We start from the raw sequence: 21,984 nt of genomic DNA, 5'->3' as shown, positions 1-21,984 counted from the left end.
GATGAAGGATGCCAGATAAGGATAAACTGGGAAGAGGAAGCAGAGCTTTGTCTAAAGTTCCCAAGGGCAGGAAGAAGCAATTTCTGGAGCCTGGGTTACAAGGTGAGAGGGGGAGGCTAGGCTTAAAACCACCTCCAGGCTCCTGGAAGAAAGATGGGGAATTCCAGATACTCACTGAAAAACCTTGACATGGGCAGATTATCAGTAAGCCTGGGTCTTATCATCTTTTCCAAACCTTGCTTCCCACACAGTCCCTGAAGACTTCCAGTAAGTGGAAGAGGAGGTTCCAGGTCTTTCCTTTCTGGGTCCTGGTGTCCTCCTGCCTCCACACTGAAGCCCACAGAAGAATTCCTGGCTTTGATCTCAGGATCTCCAAGGGGAGTTGTAACCAGGCCCAAGGCTGGTCATGCAGTCCTTTGGGGCTAAAGGCTTCTGGGAATTCTGCTTTGAAGGGACAGCCACACTGGGCACAGAGAGAAGGGAAAGTCACCCCCCTAGGGCAAAGACACCACAAAACTGTACCACCCCCTTCAGAGGATCACAGGGGCCTCAGAGCCCAATGACTTTAATACCCTCATTTAACGGATGAGGAAACTGGGACCCCTGGGAGAGAAATGACTTGGGCACATAGGAAGTGAGCATCCAAGTGGGACATGAACCCATGGACTATAGACCCAAAGCTTTTCCCACTGCACCCAATGCTGCTCCATAGCCCGTGATGAAAAGGAGGAGAGGAAGGATCTTCAGGAGTGGAAAGGAATGCTCTGAGACCCTCTTACCTAGCCTGGGGAGGGGCCCTGCCCCTGGTATCATCTTTACATGGGCACAGAGTATGTACAGCTATGGGGAATTCTTCACCACTGCTGGAAAGACCCCCCCCCCCAACTCCACCACCATGAGGGGGCTCAGGAGACTTCTCTTTGGAGCAAGCTGTATCTTCTCAACCTGGTATCTCTAAGAGCCCAGGCTTCCCCCCCGCCCCAGGCTCCCCAGGGATGCTCCCTGCACCCTCCCAACCCCACTGTAGACAGGCCATTCCAGGGCAAGAGACCTCATCAGTCCCTTCCCTGACTTAGCACATCATCAGCTCCCTCCATGACCCATCTTATTTCCCCAGGACTCAGGAGAGTCGCACCTTGGGCAGAGAGAAATCCCCACCACTGGAAACCCCCCAGGGCCTAATGAAGAAGGAGGAGGCGGGGCCAGACTGACTACTTAAGCGGGGTCTCCAGAAGGGGCTCAGAAAGAGAAAGGAAAGAAGAGCCCCGGCTGCTGTGGGGTGGCTGCATCAGAGGGAGAGAGCTATGAAGAAAGCAGCTCTCGCTCTCCCCCTCTACCTTCTTTTCCTCACCCACCGAAGCTACCTCTTCCTCCTCCAAGGCCAGGGTAGTTGGGGTAAGTTCCCTGTCTCCTGCCCTGTCAAACAGGGCCTCTGAGTAAAGCGGAGAGTGACGGTGTCCTCAGGGTTCTAGTACTGCCTTTATCTCTGAATGGCCTCGTGGCCCTCGGCAAGTCACCACGGAATAGGGGAAAGGAGGCAGGCAGGAGACCCGAGCTCAAACCCCAACCCTGCTACTTCCTGACCTCAGCCCCATTACTTAACCTCTCCTATACTTGGCTTCCTCGTCTGTGAAATGAGAGGGTTAGACTGGACTGATCTCTAAGGCCCTGGCAAGTTCTTGATCCTATGATCCCAAGTCACTCCCCCTCTCTGGGTCTCGGTTTCCCTATCTGAAAAATCAGGGCTTAGATATCTTGATTGGTACTGAGTGCAAACTTACCCACTCTAACTAGCTGGCCCCAGAGCAGAGCAAGCTTCCCAACCCTTCCACTGGCCTTACTGCCTCAAGGAGCTCTCATACCACACACACACACACACACATCTCTCTTGTATTTGTAACTCCAGCTCACAGGACATTTTCGTTTGTTCGTTCATTCGCACATTTATCTCCAAGGTTTCTGCCAGCCCATACATTCCATACTCTGTGTTCTAAGGTCCCTTCCAGTTCTTATAGACTATGTTCCCAAACAGCCCAGCTCTGATCTTCCATCTTCAAACATTCTTTCTAGCTCTGACATTCCATGTTCTAAGGCCCCTTGAAGTTACAGAATTCTGTGAGACAGTTCCATGAATTTAGTGTCTGAGAGCCCTGGGGTTGTAGAGTTGGGGCACAGCTCAGGATCTCTGATCCCACCAAATGATGGCGGAAGGAGGAGTGATGGGAATGAGGGAGGCAGCCAAACTAACAACCCAACCATAGGACCACAGCTGAATGGGAGCTAAGGCCATTTCAACCAACTCCCTCATTTTACAGATGAGGAAACTGAGGCTTAGGGAGAAGTGATTTTTGCAAGGTCCCATGGCTAGTAAGCATCCGCTCTGCCTTGCCGTCCCTGGGAAGGGATATGTGTGTGTGTGTGTGTGTGTGTGTGTGTGTGTGTGTGTAGTAAAAGCAATTTGACATCAGTCTTGGGGTTGAATCTTGACTCTTGACCTAGTAAAAATCACTTTTCTTCTGTGGGCTTCAATTTGCACATCTAGAAAATGAGGTTGTTGGACTAGAATGTCTCCAGTCCCTTTTGGCTCTAAATCCAATTTATGACCTTATGATGTTCAGCCCTGAGCCCAAGGGCAGCTTTCAGCCTTGAAAGGTGATCTCATTAAACCCCTGTCCCGGACCAAAAGGACTCCCTTCCCTGCCCCCACCCCACCCCAGAAGCCCTCCCCTTCTACCTGTTCTCCTTAGGGGAGCCTAGGGAAGGAGAGAGCCCTTTGCGAGTCGAGCCGAAGCAGCCGGTGGTCCAAGCTGGAGGTTCCATTCAGCTCCGATGCTCTCTCGTGTGCCCTCAGAAGGAAGCCACGGTGCAGTGGAAGGGGCTGGACACCAGCCTGGGTCACGTCTCCTCAGGGCCAGGTCTCAGCGTCCTCACCATCCCCGAGGCCACACTCTCTATGGCCGGGAGCAAGGTGTGTACCAGCACGTGCCAAGGCAGCACCTACCAGAACAGAGTAGAGCTGACAGTATACGGTAAGTCCCATCCTGGCCAGAATCCTGAGCAGGCAAGAGGGACTCTGGCAGGGCACTGCTCTCGACCAGATGTAGGAAACAACGGGAAATCCCACCAGCCGGCGGGGTCCCAGCTCTGCCCTAGTTACCCAGCGTTGACCCTGGGCCAGACCCCCTCCTCTCTGCGCCTCAGCTTTCCCTTCTATGAAATGGGAAGGGTAATCCAGCCTCTGACCTAATAAAGTTGTTGGGAGGATTGGATCAGATCAGGAATGAGGAAGTGCTGCATGAACATAAGAGTTAATTAATTATTGCTGATGACCCAGGCTGAGCAGTTCATTGCAGATAGACAAGAGACTTGGCTCTTATCCCAACTCACTGCGTTAGGGCAGAGCTTGGGGCTGGTCCCTTCCCTTTAAGGTGCCTCAGTTTCCATATTTGTAAAATGAGAAGGTTAAGGCTAGTTGATTCATTATGTCCTTTCCAACTCTGACATTCCATGTTTTATGGGACAGGCAGAGGTTGAGAGAAAAGAAGCCAAAGAGAAACAGACAGAAAAACAGAGATTAAAAAGAGTCGCAAGGGTGGCTAGGTGGCACCATAATGCACAGAGCTCCGGCCCTGGAGTCTGGAGGACCCGAGTTCGAATCTGCACTCAGACACTTACTAGCTGTGTGACCCTGGGCAAGTCACTTAACCCCAACTGCCTCCCTATCCACCCACCCCCCAGGAAAAAAAAAAAAAAGAGTGGTAAGGGGCAGAGAGAGAATCCAGGACCATTCCTCATCAACCTCACTGACTCTTTCAGCCTTTCCCGACAAAGTGGAAGTGTCCCCAAGCACCCTGGCCCCTGGGGAAGGGGCTACGCTGGTCTGCTCGGCCCGAGAGGTCTTCCCTTTTGACCGTCTGACCTTCACCTGGTACCGGGGCAATGAGAAGCTGGGGGGTCTACAGTCCTTGGACAGGGACATGGGGCCCGAGCAGGAAGCAGAGACTGGGGAGGAGGTGTACTGGGTCACCGAACGCTGGGCCCTGCCAGAAGAGCTGGTGACGCCGGGACCCGAGCTTCGCTGCCTGGTAGAGATGAAGCTGGAGCAGCAGGTTATCACCCACAGCCGGGCCGTCGCTGGTGAGTCCTCCACTCACCCCCCAACCAGCCCAGGCCCTACTCGACCCCCTCCCCCAGGCCCACCTGGAATCATTTCCCTAAATGTCCATTCTCCCCCCAAATTCTTCAGTTTCCACTTCTAACAATATTTGCCTGACCTGCTTTGAGACCCTGAGGGCAGGATAACGTCTCCTTCCTTCCTCTGGAAAAGGCTCTCTTCCTTCCTTCCTTCAAGGAGACCCATGCCCCATTTCTCTGAGTGGGGGCATGGGGAGGAAGTAGCCACTCATTAGGACTGGGGGAGGTGGTGCTGAAGAGAAGCCTTCTTCCCTAAAGCAGTAAACCCCCTGTTTCTTTTCCCAGTCATTTCCAGGATGCCATCATCCCCAGAACCAAGCACCGCTCTGCCAACACAGACCACCGTGGGGCTGGCTCTGCCCTCCTCAGAGGTGTCTACAGTGACGGGTCACAGTTCCAGCATCCCTGACACCACAGTCTCCTCCCTCTCTTTGGGCCCTGGGTCTTCACTATCCCCTACCTCAAAACCCAGCTCTGGCTCTCCTTGCCTCCCCAAAATATTCCCGTCCCGGGTGCCAGGCATCAATGAGGGGGCCCTGGAGCTAACATGCCAGGCAGACTGTGAACCTGGAGCATCAGTGCACTGGATTCAGGCCCCAGGCAGGCTGGCAGACTACCAGAGACAGGAGGCTGGGGCCCAAGCCACCCTAATCCTGATGCATCCCGGGCCCTGGAACAGGGGCTCCTACACGTGCCAACTCGAACCTGGGGGCCAGAGAGATAGCTATTACCTGGACAAGCCCATCTGTGAGTCCCTGAGGGATGGCGGGGCCGGGCCCGGGGGGCTCGGTGGGGAACCGAAGCTCAGGTGTGACAGTGACGGGGAGAGGCTGAGGGGCCCGTCACTCACGGAACCCCATTTCCTTTCTCAGTGCCTGATGTGGACAACTCAGACAACTCAGCAGCCCTATGGACGGGCGGCTGCATGCTGGGGCTGATCCTTGTGACCTGTGTGTCTTACCGCCTGTGGAAATGGCTCAGGGCTGAGGACTCTGCCAGTGCCCAAAATCTGGGGGCCCAGCTTTGAAAGCGCCTGGTCAAATACGAGGCTCTCAATCTTGCCAGCTCCCAAGGCTAGAGAGTGGGGTCCCTGGTCCCTGTGAGGCCAGTGTAAGAAGTGGGGAGGCTATCCCCCATCCTGACCCCCCGCCACGGGGCGAGCCCGTGCCTCCCTTGGGTCTGCCGACTGGACAAAGGGAACCTGCCTGCCAGCCAGAGGGCCCTGGAAACGGGCTCCCCCGGCCTTCCCCAAGCTAGAGGGAAGGGGTTGGGTAAGGGCAGGTCTGCTCTCCGCTGGGTCACGCCGGGCTCACTCACATCAGCCGGCTCTTCTCTCGGGTGGGGATGGAGTGGGGGGGTTCACACTGGTCACCCAAAGGATCTGACCAATAAAGAGCTCATCTGTCTGTGGAGCTGCTGCTTCTGCTGAGTGAGAGTCAGAGCTGGGAGGCGCCTTAAAAGAAAGAGCGTCTCCACATTTAAGATAGAGTCAGAAGAAGAGAACCAGGGTTCAAATCCTGTCTCTGATGCTTATTAGCTGTGTGGACGTGGGTAAGTCACTGGCCCTAGGAGGCGCAGTCCATAAAGCACCAGGCCTGAGTACAAATGTGGCCTCAGACACCTATGAGGGGTGTGACCCTGGGCAAGTCACTTAACTGCTGTCTGTCTCAGTTTCCTCAACTGTAACATACGGACAATAATAGCATCTACCACAAAGTGTTATTGTGGGGATCCGATGAGATAATATCTGTAAAGCGCTCAGCATGATGCCTGGCACACAGTGAGCACTTAATAAATCCTTGTTTCCTTCCTTCCCTGGGCCTCAGTTTCCTCACCTGTAAAATGAGAGGATTGGACTAGATGCCCCTGAGGCCCTCCACCTCTCGATCCCCTCTACGAATTCAGCAAGCGCTATGTACATGGCACTGCACTGGGCCCGAGGGGTTCAAACAAACACCCCCAAGTCCCTGTCCACAAGGAGCTAGTGTTCCAACGTTGGGGGGAGGAGGGGGCTGGAAGCACGGGTACACGGAGACAAAATCTACGCGGCTTAAATACAAACCAACTGGGGGTGGGGGTGGGAAGACCGACTCTCTGGATCGGGAGAACCCTCCCATTGGGCCTCAACAGAATTCGGAAGGAAGCTACAGATTCCATGGGACAGAGGTGAGGAAGGACTATTGCGGCAGTGTCCTATTTGGGCCTCCTCTCCTCAGATTTCTCCCCGTTTTAATCCTTCCTCCACAGAGGTACTAATGCGGTTTTCCTGGCACACAGGCAGAGCCCCTGAAAGCCCTGAGGAAGGGCAGTGACATGGCCCAATCTGCTCCTGGGGAAGGGGGCCTGGGCAGCCTTGGGCATGATGTTTGGGGCAGGGAGAGATTGGAGGTGGGGAGATTGATAAGGAAGTGATTGAAAAAGTCCAGGTGAGAGGCACTGAGAGTCTCAGCTAGGGCCATGGACCGGTGAAGGAGGGAAATGGACAAAATCTGACCACTGATGGATGTGGGGGGTTAAGGAGAATGAACCGTCAAAGACAGCTCCGAGGTCTCAAACACAGTTAACAGGACGGAAAATGGTGCCCTTGATGGAAACAAGTTAGAAAAAGGGGAAGTGTTTGGATGAGGAGAGTCTGAGATTTCTAAGGTAGAGAAGTCTAGCCCATGAAAGATGGAGGGGAGGTCAGGGGGTTAGAAGCCTGTGGGAGTTGATAGGATTAGGGGGTTGTGTCAGAAAAGACCAGTTGGGAGGAGAGGAAACGGTCGGGTGGATTGGTCTGGAGTAGAGCTGGGCCTTCACTGGGACTTCAGACCGGAATAGCTACCTTCCTCCTTCTCTTTACCCGAGCCCAGCCTAACCCAGGATTGGCAGAAGGGCCAGGAGTAAAGTCCAAATTGCCCAAAGATGAGGAAACTGAGGCCCAGAGGGAGAGTCAGTTAGGATATAAACTCAGCATCAGAAACTACCACAAGGTGGGTGTGAATGTACTATAAGCTGTGGAAGCTTCACAGAGCCCCAAAGAAAAGGGAAGGCTTATCATTAGTGGGAGTTTTGTTTTTTTTCTTAAACCAAATGTTATTGATATCTTTTGTTTTTACATTACATACATTTCCCAATGTATTCCCACAACCACCTCTGCCTGGAGAGCCATCCTTTATAATAAAGAATTAAAATTGAGAATAAATCAAATAGCTCAGCAAAACTAACCAATATTACCCCAGAAGTCTGCAGTTACATGCAGCACTCCACACCCATGCTTCCCCACCTCAGCAAAGAATGCAGGGTAGGTGTGTTCTCATATCTCTTCTTGGGGGCCAAGCCCAACCATTCTACTTTCAGTGATGACTAATCATAGTAAAGTAAGGAGCTGTAGCCACCACTTTGATATACAAGGCAGCATATGTATCATGAGGTACTTCCAAAGGAATGGGACTAGGAACCTTTGGCTGGCTGGGGAGAGCCTTGGGCTAGACAGAATATGGGAGACCCAGAGCTGGTCTGGGCCATTCCGGTGAGCATGTGCCCACAGGCAAGACCACTTCTCCTAAAAATGAGGGAGTCAGATTGAATGACCAAGTGTTATTCATGAACTCCTGGTCTATGGGAAAGTAGGAGAGACATTCCCCTACTCACTTCTCCTAGAGTGGTCAAAAGTCACTTTCTCCCCTCCCCCCAGGCCTGTGACCAAAGGGGGAAGTAAAATTCCCATTGGCCATAATCATCCGTGACAGTTTAGGTCTCAAAAACACCAACGAGCACCTCAGGGTAAGATGAAGAAAACTCGAGCTAATTTCCCAAGCTAATGGCTGCTCCTTCTGAGTTTCCCAAAAGGCTAAAAATAAAGAGTCTCCATTCTGAGTGGGAGACCATACCCTGGCCCAGAGGAAGCCCCCACTAGTAGGTGAGCTAGGTCTGAGTAAAGTAGGTAGGTCTGCTCTTAGTGCTTAAGAGGGAGACATCCACTGTTGTCAGAAACACACCAGTCTGAGGGGGAGACAGCAGAAATCCCCCCCAACAGGGGCACCTTGACAGGATGTCCCTCCAGCTCAGAAATGAGTGCTTGGGGAACTGAGAGGTCATCTCTGTCACCGTCTCATGCCCTAACACCTAACCCTCATTCCTAGAGATTGGTAATGGATTCCCGACACAGTGTCCTCCCATCTCAAACTGAAACAGACCAGAAACCAATCCCTGGAAGAATTAGCCATGTCATGCCAGTAACGACTAAGTGGCCAGGCACTGTGCTAAGTGCTGGGTATTCAAGGAAAGGCACAGAACAGTCCCTGTTCTGATGGAGCTTATGGTCTAATGGAGGAGATAACATGGAAACTACTAATGTGCAAATAAGATACTGGAAACCACCAACAGAGGGAAGGCACTAGAATTAAAGGGGATCAGAAAAGGCTTCCTGTCGAAGATGGGATTTTAGCTGGAGATTGAAGGGAACCAGGAGGCAGAGATTGGGGGGAAAGCATTGCAGGCATAGAAGATAGCAAATGAAAATGCCCAGTGTTCTGTTTGAGGAACAGTAAAGATCCAGTGTCACTAGATCATAGTGTATGTGCTGGGGGGGGGGGGGGGCAGGTTAAGAAGACTGGAAAGGTTGGTTCGGGGCTGGGCTGATCATGAAGGACTTTCAACACCAAACAGGATTTTATATTTTGATCCTGGAGGTGACAGAGAGCCACTGGAGTTTATTGAATAGGGAGGCCTTTGATGGGAGTGGGAGGGGCTCCTGGTCAGACTTCACTCAGGAAGATCACTTTGGAAGGTGAGTGGAGGATAAACTGAGGCAGGGAGACCAGCCAGCAGGCTAAGGCAAGAGTCCAGGCATGAGGTGATGAGTCTATATTAGTGGTGTTGAAGTCAGGAGAGAAGGGGGTATATTTGGGAAATGTTATTAAGGTAAAATCAACAGCACTTGACAAAAGATTGGATGGGGGGCAGCTAGGTGACTCGTTGGACAGAGCACCGTCCCTGAAGTCAGGAGGACCTGAGTTCAAATCCGGCCTCAGACCAGACACTTGACACTTACTAGCTGTGTGACCGTGGGCAAGTCACTTAACCCCAATTGCCTAAAAAAAAAAAAAAGATTGGATGGGGGGGGCTAGTGAGAGAGAATGGTGAGTCCAAAGATGACATGTAGGTTTCAAGCCTGGGTGAATGAGGATAGCAGGACCCTGGACAGTCAGGGGGCAGGGAAGGTTTGGAGAGAAAGATAACGAACTGAGTTTTGGACGTGGTGAGTTCAAGGTGCCTACAGTTCAAGATGATCAAAAAGCAGCTGGAGATTCAAAACTGGAGATCAGCAAGAGAGGTTACAGTCAGATAAGGAGATTTGAGAATCATCAGCATAGATGATCATTGAATTCATGGTAGCTGATAACGTCACCAAATGAAACAGTACGGAGGGAGAAGAGAAGAGGGCCCAAGGCAAAACCCTGTGGAACCCCCACAGTGGATGTGACCTGGATAAAGATCTGGCAGAAGAGTCTGAGAAGGAGCAGTCTGATTGGTAAGAAAACCAGGAAAGATAGTGTCACAAAAACCTAAAGGGAAGAAAGAGGGTAACGGACAGAACCAAAGGCTGCAGAGAAGTCAACAAGGTTAAGGACTGAGAAAAGACTCTTAGACTTGGCAACTAAGAGACCGTTAGTAACTTAGGCAAGAGCAGTTTTGGTTGAATGGTCGAGTCAAAAGCCAGACTGTAAAGAGTTAGGAAGAGAATGAGAAGAAAAGTAGTAGAGACATCTATTCTATAGATGTCCTTTTCAAGGAGTTTAGCCACAAAAGGGAGGAGAGACATGGAGTGACAGCCTTTGAGGATGGATGGATCAAATGAAGGTTTTTTTGAGGATGGAGGCAATATTGTCATGTTTGTAAGCAATAGGGAAGCAACCAGTAAAGGAAGAGAAGATGAATATAAATGAGAAAGTGGAGATGACAGGCAGGGCAATCAACTCAAGGAGACAAGCCGGAATGGGATTACTTGTGCATGCAGAGCAGGGCATGTAGACTGGTGGTTTTCTCAGGCTCCCACTACATCTAGGACTGATTCCAGCCAGAACTCTTTTCTCCCTGACCATCTCACTAATCCAGGCTATCACCATTCCTGTAACTTTCCAAATAAAGATGCCCTTTCCTGACCACCACTCACTGCCTTGGCATGTGAGCTCCTCCTCACAGCGGGGACTGCCTTTGAATTTGTACTTGTATTCTCAGTGCTTTTAGGGCAACTTCTCATCAAATGTGAATGACTATTGTGAAAGTGTGAGCCTCTGAATGAATGAAAAAGCAGTAACTGCTTACTATGTAAGGTAAATTATTACAGTGTTTGCCTGTGTGTCTTTTTTCTTATACTCTGGACATCTCTCTCAGGCCTGGGGCTCCCCAAGTGCAAGGGCTGTCTCTCTCACAAATGGGGCTCTCACCAAGTCTACCCCACATACCAGGGGCTTCCTGAGGAAAAGGTTTCTTCCCTTTCCACCTCAAATCTAGGGCTCCTGAGGGGCAGAAGCTATCACTTCTGCATATAGGACTCTCCCTAAAGGTAGGGGCTGTCTCCCACTCCTTGTCTAGCTCCTGGAATTGACGTTCCTAGAAAGCAGAAACTCTTGTCTGGACCTCTAAGCGGGGACACAAAATCCCTAGAGCTGCTTCCCCATCAACTTCCCTCTCGGACTCCAGGACAGGCATTTGGGTTCTGTCCTCCAGAACAGAGTCGTGTCCCAGCCTCAGACCGGAAGGAAGCTGAGCAGATTAAAAAATAATAATAAACTCAAACAAGCCTTTCAGGCCAGTTTCAAGGCTGGGCGTCAGAAGTCAGAGGCGCAGCACGCGGAGCCCGCGTCCCTGGCAACCGGGGCCAGCCGTTGCTAAGGGGCGTGCCCTCCGCCCACACTCAAGATGGAGTGGTGACAGCGTCATACCAGGAACAGCTTTCCCCAGCAAGCCTATCGGGAGGCCAGGCTAGCGTCTGGCAAAGGTCATCTTTGGGGCCCGGACCCCATAGTCCCCGCCTCACTGGAGAGGATTTAAGTAAGAGGCAGCGTCTCTTCATTAACATCCAAGCTTTTCCTAACCCACCTTCGCACGCAAAGCGCTGGCGACGGCGATGCCGCCAGCAGTCAACATGGCTGACGCACCGCTTCCGGCACCGCCCCGTGCCAAGATGGTGGCGCTTCCGGCCTCTGGTCGGCCCGCAAGGAAGATGGCGGAAAAGCGGCGGCCCACGGCGCCGGTGGCGGGAGCTTCGGAAGCTCGGCGGGCGAGTCCGGCACGGGGTCTGGCTACTGAAAGCGAGGAGGAGTTCCTGCGGCAGGCCGGGGTGACGTCCATGCTCCGGGCGGCGCTGCTGAAGGTTCTGGAGGCGCGACCTGACGAGCCGCTCCCCTTCCTGGCGCACTACTTCGACAACCTGGGCTTGCGCTCTCCAGCCAACGGCGGTGCCGGGGAGCCCCCGGGCCTGCTTCTCCTGCAGCAGCAGCGCATCGGCCGCGCCCTGTGGCACCTGCGCCTGGCTCACCACTCCCAGAGGTGCGGGGGCCGGGCCGGGCGGGCAAACCGACAGACGGACCCACCGAGCGGCTGGGCCGCAGCCTTCGTAGACTACAAGTCCCAGCGTCTTTCGTGCGTCGCGGGGCATGCTGGGAATCGTAGTCTCCGACATAGACATACACACCCCTTTCTCTCCCCCTCCCCCCCCGTGTTTGGCGGCGCGCTGCATGTTGGGCCTTGTAGTTTTCCCCTGCCAAGACGTGGAGACCAGATGTTCCAAGGGTCCAGAAACCCATCCCAGCACTTAGACTCCCAGATGAAGCTTAGAACCTAGAATAAGATGTCAGAACTAGGAGGGATCTCGCAAGTCTCTCTCAGTCTAAGCCTTTCATTTTACGAGGGAGGTCCAGAGAGGGTCTCATGTTACAGAACAGCCACAGAAAGAGACCTTTGAGGTTGGGTAGTGAGTGTGGAAGGTGGGGGAAGGGAATCCTGGACAGCACCCCTGGGTTCTAGCCCTGGCTCTAGTTTGTTAACCTGAACAATTCATTTCATCACTCCAGGACTCAGTTTTCTCCTGTGTATAATAGGGATAATTAGATTTGCCCTGCCATCGATAAACATGAGCAATTTTCTGTTAAATGCCTTGGGCAAATCAATTGTCCTCTCTGGGCCTTAGTTTCTCCATCTGTAAAATCATAGATTTGGACTTCGAAAGTACCTTACAGATCATCCAGTCCAGTTCCCTCATTTTGCAGATTTTACAAATTTAGGCCTAGAGAATTTAGTGACATGTACAAGGTCACACAAGGAGCAGTTGGTGACAGAGCCTGGTTTTAAACCCAAATTCCTCTGACTAGGAAACCATCCCGATTTGTACTCCCATGATGCCTTCTTATGAGAGATTAGATGTGATGGTCTCCACACCCTTCCTGTCTTACAATTCTGTGATTTTCCCTTTTCTGCTGACTCCCACAACCCACCGTCACACGGCCACTTTGTGGCAGGGTTGGAATGAAAAGCCAAGTCTTCTGACTTCTGGTTTAGGTTTTTTTCTCCCAGACTACACTGGCCCTTGTTCAGCTCTCCCCAATAATGAACAGACTGTGAACACCAGGCCTTTGTAAACCTCCTTTCCAAGAATAATTTTCCTCTAAAACACCAGGAGCATAATTTTGTATTCAGGAAGAAGCCATATACAAACCCCAGTTTTTATTATTACCCTTTTATTATTTTATGGTCTGATCATCACTGTTTGTATTCTGGAACAGCTGTATACCCTGACCTCATTCATCTGCCCAATAATCTGACAGATGACAAATCCCTTTAAACTGACTTTACAGACAGAAACAAAGCCCGGGTAGGAGGGAGGAGCAGGTCAGACAGGGAGGGGTCTGGGAAGTTCCCCATCCCCCCCATTTCTCTCCCATTTCTCCAGAGAACAGTTCACTAGTCTTTTTGTGGCCCAGAGGCCCAGTCCCCTCCTCTCATTGTGCCAGGGCAATGGGGCTCAGACTAGCACATTCTCCTTCCTTTTCTACCTTTCCTGATCCTGTTTTACGGTACAGCCAGAAGAGGAGGGGCAGTGGAGAACATTTCCACAAACACCACTCCCTGCCCTCTAGAGGCCACATCGTCACACATAAGGTGGTGTCAGACATCGGTTTTGTGGTCAAAGAGTGGAAAAAGGCTCTGGACCAGGAGGCACAGACCTGAGTTCCAGTCTCAGCTCTGCCCCTGACTTACTGTGTAACTTTGAGCAAACCTGCTCCCTTTTCTGGGCCTCAGGGCTGTCCCTTCCAGGTGTGATTTTCAACAAATTCAACAAACTACCCTATATATGCTATGCAAAGGAGTGTAATAGTCACTGGACATACAGAAACAAAATGACTCAATCCTTGACTTCAGGGGGCTTGCATTCTACTGGGGGGGGGTGGGCAGAGCCAGGGTATGACACGACCAGAGATGGTGTAACATAAGGAATGGAGGGGGCCCAGGAGAGATCAGACAAAGCACTTAAGTAATAGGGAAAAGATCATTGGGGGGCTGGGGAGAGGTGAGCCTTGGAGAAAGTTAAGGCCTTCTGCAAAGCGTGGATTAGGAAGAAGTGTGCGGTGTAAAACCTGAGCAAAATCACAGGAGCTGGAGAGCCAAGTTTTGAGAGCAGCTGGTAGCCCAGGTCCAGTTGGCTGAGCACAGAGTGGGAGGGGGTCTGGAGCTAAATCCCAAAGGGCTTGAAATGTTAGACTGGGGAGTTTAGATCTTGTTCTCCAGGCAGTAGGGAGTGATAGTCCCATACCTGAGGAAGGTTAATTTGGCAGCTGCCTGATGGATTGAAGAGGAGACGGATTGGAGCTGGGAGGCTGTTGCAGTCATCCAAGTATGAGGTGTTGGGGGGTGAGCTGGACTAGTGCCCCCCCCGTAAAGAAAGGGATGGATGAAGGAGATGTGGTGGTAGAATTGCTAAGGATCAATGCCTGATCAGCTCTTGGGCGTGGGGGAAGGGCAGAGGCACAGAGCCCTCCCAAATACTGAAAGGATTGGTGCCCTGGACAAAAACAGGGAGATGTTGAGGAGGGACAGGTTTAGGTACGGAGGAGAAAATAGCCAGTCTGGCCTCAAAGACTAAGGGTTTGAATCCTGTCTCTGTCACTTAGGTTCTTGGGGTTCCAGCTGGATAACTTCCTGGTTGACAAGGCCAGTTTTGAGCCTGTCTGAGACGCTGAAAGGTCATACAGTGGAGAGCTGATGACTAAATGTAGACTTAGTAGTCATGCATGGCCAAAAGGAAGGGCTGGTGAAAAAACCCACAGGAGGAGATGAGCTTACTGAATAGAGAAAGAAAGAGGGGAAAAGACAGCAATAAAAATAAAATTTTAAACAAAAGTATCATTGAGGCTAAAAAAAGAGGAGTTACTGTATATTTAGAGGTCTCCTCTAACCCCGTCACTTTGTGATTCCATTTTTTTCCCTCCCTCCTCTCAACTCCACGAATCAGTCCCATTATCTACCCTTACCTCTAGGCCTTTTATGAGGAAAGAAAATCCCATGGCAAGGGAATCCTCAGCCCCTTCTTGGTCCAAAGGAGCTCTGGGAGATAGACATGGAAAGCTGGAGCAGGTGTAGGTATAGTGGACCATACCTGCACTGGCCCCCACCAGCCCCTTCTGGCTTCCCCAAGCTGGGGTGACTTAGCCGAATCGTAGAAGAGCGTGGGGGTAAAGGAATCCTCTAGGGGCAAAGGTAAAGAGTCCACTTGGTGGATTGTGAGCCTCCTGGTCAAAAAGCTTGTCCCAGTGCTGTGGGTTAGGTGAGCTTGGAGGGTGGTCAGAGGCCCACCCCTCTGGGAGCTGCCATCAGAGCAGACTGCAGGGCCCTGACCTGGAGGAGCCCCAAGTCCTAGGGGAACACAGGGACCTGCCCTCAGCCTGAATGGGGAGAAAGGACAAGTAGCAACAGTTAAAAAAAAAAAAAAAAAAAGAAAAGAAAACCGGGACACCTAGGTGGGGCAGTGGATAGAGCACTGGGCCTGGAGTTACGAGGACCTGAGTTCAAATTCAGCCTCAGACCAGACACTTGCCACTTACTAGCTGTGTGACCCTGGGCAAATCACTTCACCCCAATTGCCTCACCCAAAAAAAAAAATCATTGGCACAAGACGAGTTCTGGAGCTCTCCTGAGTGCTGAGAAAGGGTTGTGGGCACTTGGGGCTGGTCAGCAGCAGCTCCCGGGAGGAAGGGGTGGATAGGCTGGGCTGGAGAGTCTGCTGGGGCCCTGGTGCAGAAGGATGGGGGAGGCAGGAGGACATGTGTCACACACAGTTCACCTATGGCTTTGTTTGTCCCCCGTCCTGCAGGACAGCCTTCAACAACAATGTCAGTGTGGCCTACGAGTGCCTGAGCGCCAGTGGCCGAAAGAAGAGGCCGGGCCTCGACGGACGCACCTACAGTGAGCTGCTGAAACGTATCTGCAGAGACGGGGAGGCCCCCGAGGAGATCGTGTCCCCACTCCTGCAGAAGATCCAGTGCCGGGACCACGAGGCCGTCCCATTTGACATCTTCCGCTATGGCATGCTCACCTGTTTTGTGCTTCTGGAGTTTGTGGCCCGGGCAGATGCCCTCTACGAGGTCCTAGATGACTCAGGCCAGGCTGACCGCCGGGTGTGCCAGGCGGTGCTAGACACCCTGGAGGGGGCCCTCTTGGCTGGCGATTTTGAAGCCCCGAGCCGATACCTCGAAGCCGGCTCTCAGCTGGGCCCCGACTGCCTCGCCCTGGCCATGGACCGGGCCTTACTGGCCCGCAAGTCCAACTCAGCCATGTTGAGGGACGAGTTCCTGGAGAAAGCTGCTAGCCTGTTTATTGCCAAGGTCAGGCCTGTGGGCTAACCCCAAAGCTGCCAAACCTTTAAGGGATCAGGCTGGCCCGCGATATGTGTTGGGATAGTGGGAATCAAAGGCAAGGCTGCCCCACCCTTCCTCTTGGCCCCTGACTCCACTCTGCCTTCAGATACCTCATTCCTTTCCCTGACCCCTTGCTGGGAAAGGCCCTCTGTCTGGCTTGGGAATCCCTAGGAGGAAGGGATAGGGCCTGGGCTGCTGGCAGCTCAGATGGCTCAGGTTCTCCCAAAAGGAAAGTGCCAGGGAGCCTGACGGACTAAAGACCAGCCCTCTCTCAGCCCGAGTTTCTTCACCTCACTTCTCCTTGGACTCCAGTCTTGGAGAGATCAGCACCCTCTCTCTAGCTCCTGAAAAACCTCTGCCCCCAGGTGAGAATCAGAATCCAGGTGGTTTCCCACGGGGAGGGGGGTCAGGTCGTGAGATCGTTTTCTGGGCCGAAATTGGGAAATAGAGCTCCCCAATCTGCCCGTCGCTCCATCCAGCTCGGCACTGAGGCCTGATTCTGCCCAGCTGTCCTCCCGTGGCTTTCCCTTGCCTGCCACTGGCATCCTCTCTGCTCCTTGGGCTGGGGCTCCCATACGTCCCGAGCTTTCGTCTTCGCTCTAAGTAATAAATTCTTTATAACCTCTGACCACCACTGTCTCTATGGATAAGTCAAGCCAGCTTTTTCCTGCCCATTCTCAGCTCAGCTGAAAAAAATAAGCTTCCTTGGTTGGGAGAGAACCCTCATCTTCTTTAAGCAGATGTCACTCAGGCCCAGGTAGGGCCTTTCATCAGACCTGTAATTCCTCGAACTCCATGCCCTGGCCTGAGAGATGAGAAATGTTGACTTGGGTCTCTGAGACAAGGTGCCCCTAACTAATGCTTTGTTTGGGCTAAGAGAATGGCTGGTGGGGGGAAGGGGGAATCCAAACCACAAGCCTTACTCATCTCCCTCCTCCTCATCAGATACCTATGTTTAAGGCTCACCCGTGAAAGCTGAGAGCAAGTGGAACCTGAGAGTCAGGTGCACCAGCCCTCCACACTCCTGACCCCTCAACTGCTGGAGAAAGTCATGAAATGGTACCAACCTACGACCACAAATTCATGTTTGACCTTTACTGGGCCCTCCAGTGCTGGGGCTTGCCTGGCCACACCTCACCCCTTGTGCCCCACCCTGCTGTACTCACACATGCACACTCGGCAGATGACCTCACCTCCCATCCAGCAGGAGCTGGGAGCTCCCTCCTCACTCTGCCTCCACATCTCGGTAGTTCTCTACCTCTATCCCCATCCTCCCCTCCAGCCTTCCTGTCTCCAAAGGAGGGGTGTTTCTCTTGGCCATCGCTAATGCATTCATCTATTCCTGAGATCCCAGTTCTTCCCACTTCCTTTGGGGACCTTGCTCCATGAAGAATGACCACTCTCTTTGTCTTATTCCATGTCTTCCTCTCCAATGAGAACGCTTGCTTAGTTCTGCCCTATCCTTCAAAACAGAACAACTCACTCTCCAGCAATGCTGCCACCCTTTCCAGTTTAACAGTCTGTAGTGGGTGTTGTGAGCTGATGACCAGGGATCGGAGTGTGGCCAGCTTCTCATGCCCATTTCCCATTCCTATTACCATCTGATAAACCAGCAGCCACACTGGGGAGGGAAAGAATGACCTGGCACAAAACTAATCCATCCAAATGGGGATCATTGAAGGATAGCCACCACCGGCCAGGTCTGGTGTCAGGCTAAACACAGCTCAGTACAGGGCTACTCCAGATGAGGGATGTGGTCTTTCACAGAGAATCTTTGGTTTCTATCTTTTGTTTTTACATCATCCCCATTTCCAAATACACCTCCCTGCCCCCCTCCCAGTAAGTCAACCTTTGTAACAAAGGATAGAAAAGGAACACACAGAACGGCTCAAAGCTAACCAGCCTATCAGCCCCCCTCTACACGAATCTGGGAAAGTGGTTTTCTGAGCATCCTATTCAATCCAGGCCATTTTTGTGTGACAGCAAAGACTCCATCTTTGATGTTTGCTGGTGAATAGAAGCATTTTTCTTCCTTTAAGATGCATAGCTCAGAGGTCAAAGGCAAGGACTGTCAGACTCAGGGTTGGGATGCCTGGCCTGGCCTTCATCTTTCTCCAGGCCTTGGGCTGGAGTCCCTGAGACTCCCTTGTCTCTACATACCCGGAGCTCAGGAGCCGACCCCTCCATGCCATGGTTGTTCCCTATCCAGCTTTATTATCCCTTTGGGATTAAGAGACAGGAACCAGAAGGATTCTCCAAATAACTCAGGAGCACAGCCCATAGCAAAAAGTAAAGGTCCCATTAAGCATTCAAGAAAAGGCAGCTAGGTGGTGCCATAGTGCATAGAGTGCCTGGCCTGGAGTCAGGAAGACTCATCTTCCCCACTTCCAGACACTTACTAGCTGTGTGACCCTGGGCAAGTCACTTAACTCTTTTTGCCTGAGTTTCCTCATCTGTGAAATGAGCTACAGAAGGAAATGGCAAACCACTCCAATATCCTTGCCAAGAAGAACCCAAATGGGGTCAACAAAGAGTCAGACACAACTAAAATGCCTGAACTAAATATAAGGAGGAATAAAATAATTCCATTAAAATATTTTTTAAAGTCTCCATGGGTATGTGTGTGTGGAAGGAATGTCCACAATAGTGAAAGAGCTCAAGGATCCTCTTTGAGTGGGTATAGACTATCAGTCATCTGGAAGCATTAAGTCCTACTGTGTGCCAGGCACCGAGGATGCAGAGACAAAAATCAAACAACCCTTGCCCCCCCCCAAGGAGTTTTTACATTTAATCAGGGGAGACAACATGTATTTAGAAAAACAATAGACACAAAAAATGAATTGGAGGAGGTGGAAAGGGAACCAAGAAAGACTTCACACACAAGGTGGTGTCTAAACTTCTTGAAACGAAGGGGTTTCGAGGGTCCAAAGTGAGGAGGGAGTGCTCGCCAGACAAAGGCTAGGGCCAATATAATGTCGTGGACCCCTCAGTGTGTGAGGGGTAGCAAGAAGGCCAGATTGCCTGGACTGCAGAATGTGTGAAGAGTAAGGTAGACATGGCTGGAAAGGTGAGTTGAGGCTAGGTGGTGAAGGATTTTAAATGCCAAACAATGGATTTTATAGTTTATCCTAAAGGCAATTAGGGAACCATTAAAGTCTACTGAGTAGAGGAGTGACAGGGTCAGAACTGGGCTTTAGGAAAATCATGTTGGCAGTTGGATGGAGCATGGGCTGGAGAGGAGAGAGATCTGAGGCCAGGAGACCAGTTTGGAGGCTATTGTAAGAGTCTGGGGGAGAGGCAGTGACAGCCTGAACCAGGGCAGTACAACAGAGCAATGGTCAGATTCAGGAAATCCTGTAGAGGTTGAAACAACAGTAAGATTTGGCAACTGAATGATATACCGGCTAAGGGAAATCGAGGAGGAGAAGATGGTGCCAGGGTTGTAAACACGGACAATCTCAACAGCAATAGGGAAGTGGGGAAGAGGGGCAGTTTAGCATGTCTATGGGACATCGAGTTGGAAACAGGGTGAAGGTTCTTCATTTGAGCCTCAAGGTTTTTTGTTTTAAACATTTCAATAATGATTTCAATACAATTGGTATAAATAAATGTATTTTATGCATTTAAAATATTATTCTTGTTTTAACATGTAATTGGGAAAATATTATATTAAAAATATTATTCTGAGAAGGGGTCCAGGACACAAAAAAAGTTGAAGAACTCCTTCAATGGGGAGTTGGCCACTTGGGACTAAAGGTCCGAAAGAGAGACTAGGGCTGAATATCTAAACATAGGAGTCATCTACATGAAGGTGAGAATTAAACCCATGGGAACTGATGAAGTCATCAAGTGAGCGAGTATAGAGAGATACCATACATATTTCTATCATGTTTGAAGTCTTTTACTTTGAAAGGGGAATTTTTTAAAAGATAATTTTTATTGGTCTTTTGTTTTTACATCATCCACACTTCCCAATGTATTCCTCCTCCTGTCACTGGAGAGCTTTCTTATATGATTTTTTTTTTAAGCTTTGTTTTTTTTTTTGTTTGTTTTTTTGGTTGGGCAGTGGGGGTTAAGTAACTTGCCCAGGGTCACACAGCTATTAAGTGTTATGCGTCTGAGGCCAGATTGGAACTCAGGTCCTCCTGAATCCAGGGCCCGGGCTCTATCCACTGCGCCACCTAGCTGCCCCGCATGATTTTTTTTAAAAGAAAAAAAAGTTCCTCAAAACTAACCAAAGTAGCCAAAAAAGGCTGACATTATATGCAGTTTTTTCATCTCCTTTTTGGGGCCAAGCTTGATCATTACAATTCTGAGGCAATGAGTTTTGACTGTTTTTGCTGTTTTATTTACATTGTTGTAGTCTTGTATTTATTGTTTTCCTGTTCTTTCTTCTTCTGCATCAGTTCATATAAATCTTTTGATGCTTCTCCATACTCGTGTCCATTCTTAAGCATAGACTATTCCATTACAAACACACGTTTAGCCATTCTCCAAAACCTTTTGTTTCCAAATCTTTGCTACCACAGAAAGTGATACTATAACTATCTTAGTGTAGAAGCAGCGAGTGCTGGGTCTGGAGTCTGGAAGACCTGAGTTAAAAAATGAACTCAGACACTTACTATGTGACCCTGGGCAAGTCACTTAACCTTTGTTTGCCTCAGTTTCCTCAACTGTAAAATAGAGATAATATCACCTACTTTGCAGGGTTGTTGTGAGGATCAAACATGACGATATTTGTAAAAGCACTTAGCACAGTGCCTGGCACATAGTAGGTTCTTAATAAATGCTTGTTCCCTTCCCCTCCTCCCTGGTATATGTTGTTTAGTCATTTTTCAGTTGTATCAGTCTCTTCATGACCCCTTTTGGGTTTTTCTTGGTAGAGATACTGGGGGAGTTTGTCATTCCCTTCTCCAGCTCATTAGACAGATGAGGAAATTGAGGCAAACAGGGTTAAGTGATTTGCTAAGAGCATACAGCTAGTAAGTGTCTGAGGTCAAATTTGAACTCAGGGCTATCCTGACTCCAGGCCAGGTGCTCTATCCACTACACCACCTAACTGCCTTCCTTAAGGTATATGCCTAAGAGTAAAAATCTCTGAGTCAAAGGGTATGGATGATTTAGTCAGTTTCTTTCCATAATTCCAAATTGCTTTTAAAACAGATGGACCAATTCAAACTTCCATTGACAACACATAGGTATGCATTTACATCTTTCTACAGTCCCTTAAACATCAACAATGCCTATCTTTTGCCATCTCTAAAAACTACATTCTTATGCCCCTGTTACGTGAATCTTTGACAATAGTACTCAGTGCTAGAGCTTTGAGCTTCACCTCTACAGAACTCCCACTAATACTTTCTCCATGCAAGGTAGCAGCTGCCTTGAGGTTTAGCCATAGGGTCTTTTGTTCAATACTTCAGATATGGGAGTGACCTTGCATTTATGAGTGTGCCGGGGCACATATATGGGAGACAGCCAAAGAGGGACCCTGTTATGCAGTTCTATCTCACTCCTTCCTTTGACTGCCCAACTTCTCAGGGCAGTCAGTGGTCTCTTTCTCACCACCACTCGCTCCTCAAACCTTGGCAATATGGTTTCCACTTTTATTACTGGACTCAAGGTACATTCTGAAAAGTCACCATGGCTACAATCGCCAAATCTAAGGTCTTATTCTGAGCTCTCATACTCTTTGATCTCTCTGCCACTTTTGACACTGCTAACCGACACCTCTTTTTGTATGGCATCTCCTCACTTGGCTTCTACGATGTGATACTTTATATCTCTCTGCCCACTCCTCCTCTGTCTCCTTTGCTGGAGGTTCTGACACCTCTCCTGAAAATATAGGCATTTTCCCATTCTTCGCCCTCTTCTTTCTTAGAGGCAAAATCGT

The 21,984-nt window shown here is 50.5% G+C and overlaps 2 protein-coding genes across 3 annotated transcripts; both read left to right on the top strand.

Moving 5' to 3' along the window:
• The first annotated feature begins 1,117 nt into the window (after positions 1 to 1,117).
• MADCAM1 (mucosal vascular addressin cell adhesion molecule 1) lies at positions 1,118 to 5,606 on the top strand. Of its 2 annotated transcripts, none has more exons than XM_027859379.1 (5): positions 1,118 to 1,395; positions 2,852 to 2,968; positions 3,817 to 4,137; positions 4,480 to 4,941; positions 5,067 to 5,606. In XM_027859379.1, the coding sequence occupies exons 1-5, from the start codon at positions 1,305 to 1,307 to the stop codon at positions 5,219 to 5,221; spliced, it is 1,146 nt and encodes a 381-aa protein (XP_027715180.1). In that variant the 5' UTR covers positions 1,118 to 1,304; the 3' UTR covers positions 5,222 to 5,606. The 2 variants fall into 2 exon arrangements, with proteins under 2 accessions (XP_027715180.1, XP_027715107.1); XM_027859306.1 differs by having other exon boundaries at positions 2,748 to 3,029.
• Positions 5,607 to 11,098: 5,492 nt separating this feature from the next.
• TPGS1 (tubulin polyglutamylase complex subunit 1) lies at positions 11,099 to 16,719 on the top strand. Its single transcript, XM_027860860.1, has 2 exons — positions 11,099 to 11,730; positions 15,548 to 16,719. The coding sequence occupies exons 1-2, from the start codon at positions 11,309 to 11,311 to the stop codon at positions 16,074 to 16,076; spliced, it is 951 nt and encodes a 316-aa protein (XP_027716661.1). The 5' UTR covers positions 11,099 to 11,308; the 3' UTR covers positions 16,077 to 16,719.
• Positions 16,720 to 21,984: the final 5,265 nt, after the last annotated feature.

This window comes from Vombatus ursinus, unplaced genomic scaffold (genome assembly GCF_900497805.2).
Source record: "Vombatus ursinus unplaced genomic scaffold, bare-nosed wombat genome assembly UNPS02000546.1, whole genome shotgun sequence".
Lineage (NCBI taxonomy): Eukaryota > Metazoa > Chordata > Mammalia > Diprotodontia > Vombatidae > Vombatus > Vombatus ursinus.
This window is presented reverse-complemented; position numbering and strand designations above follow the sequence as displayed.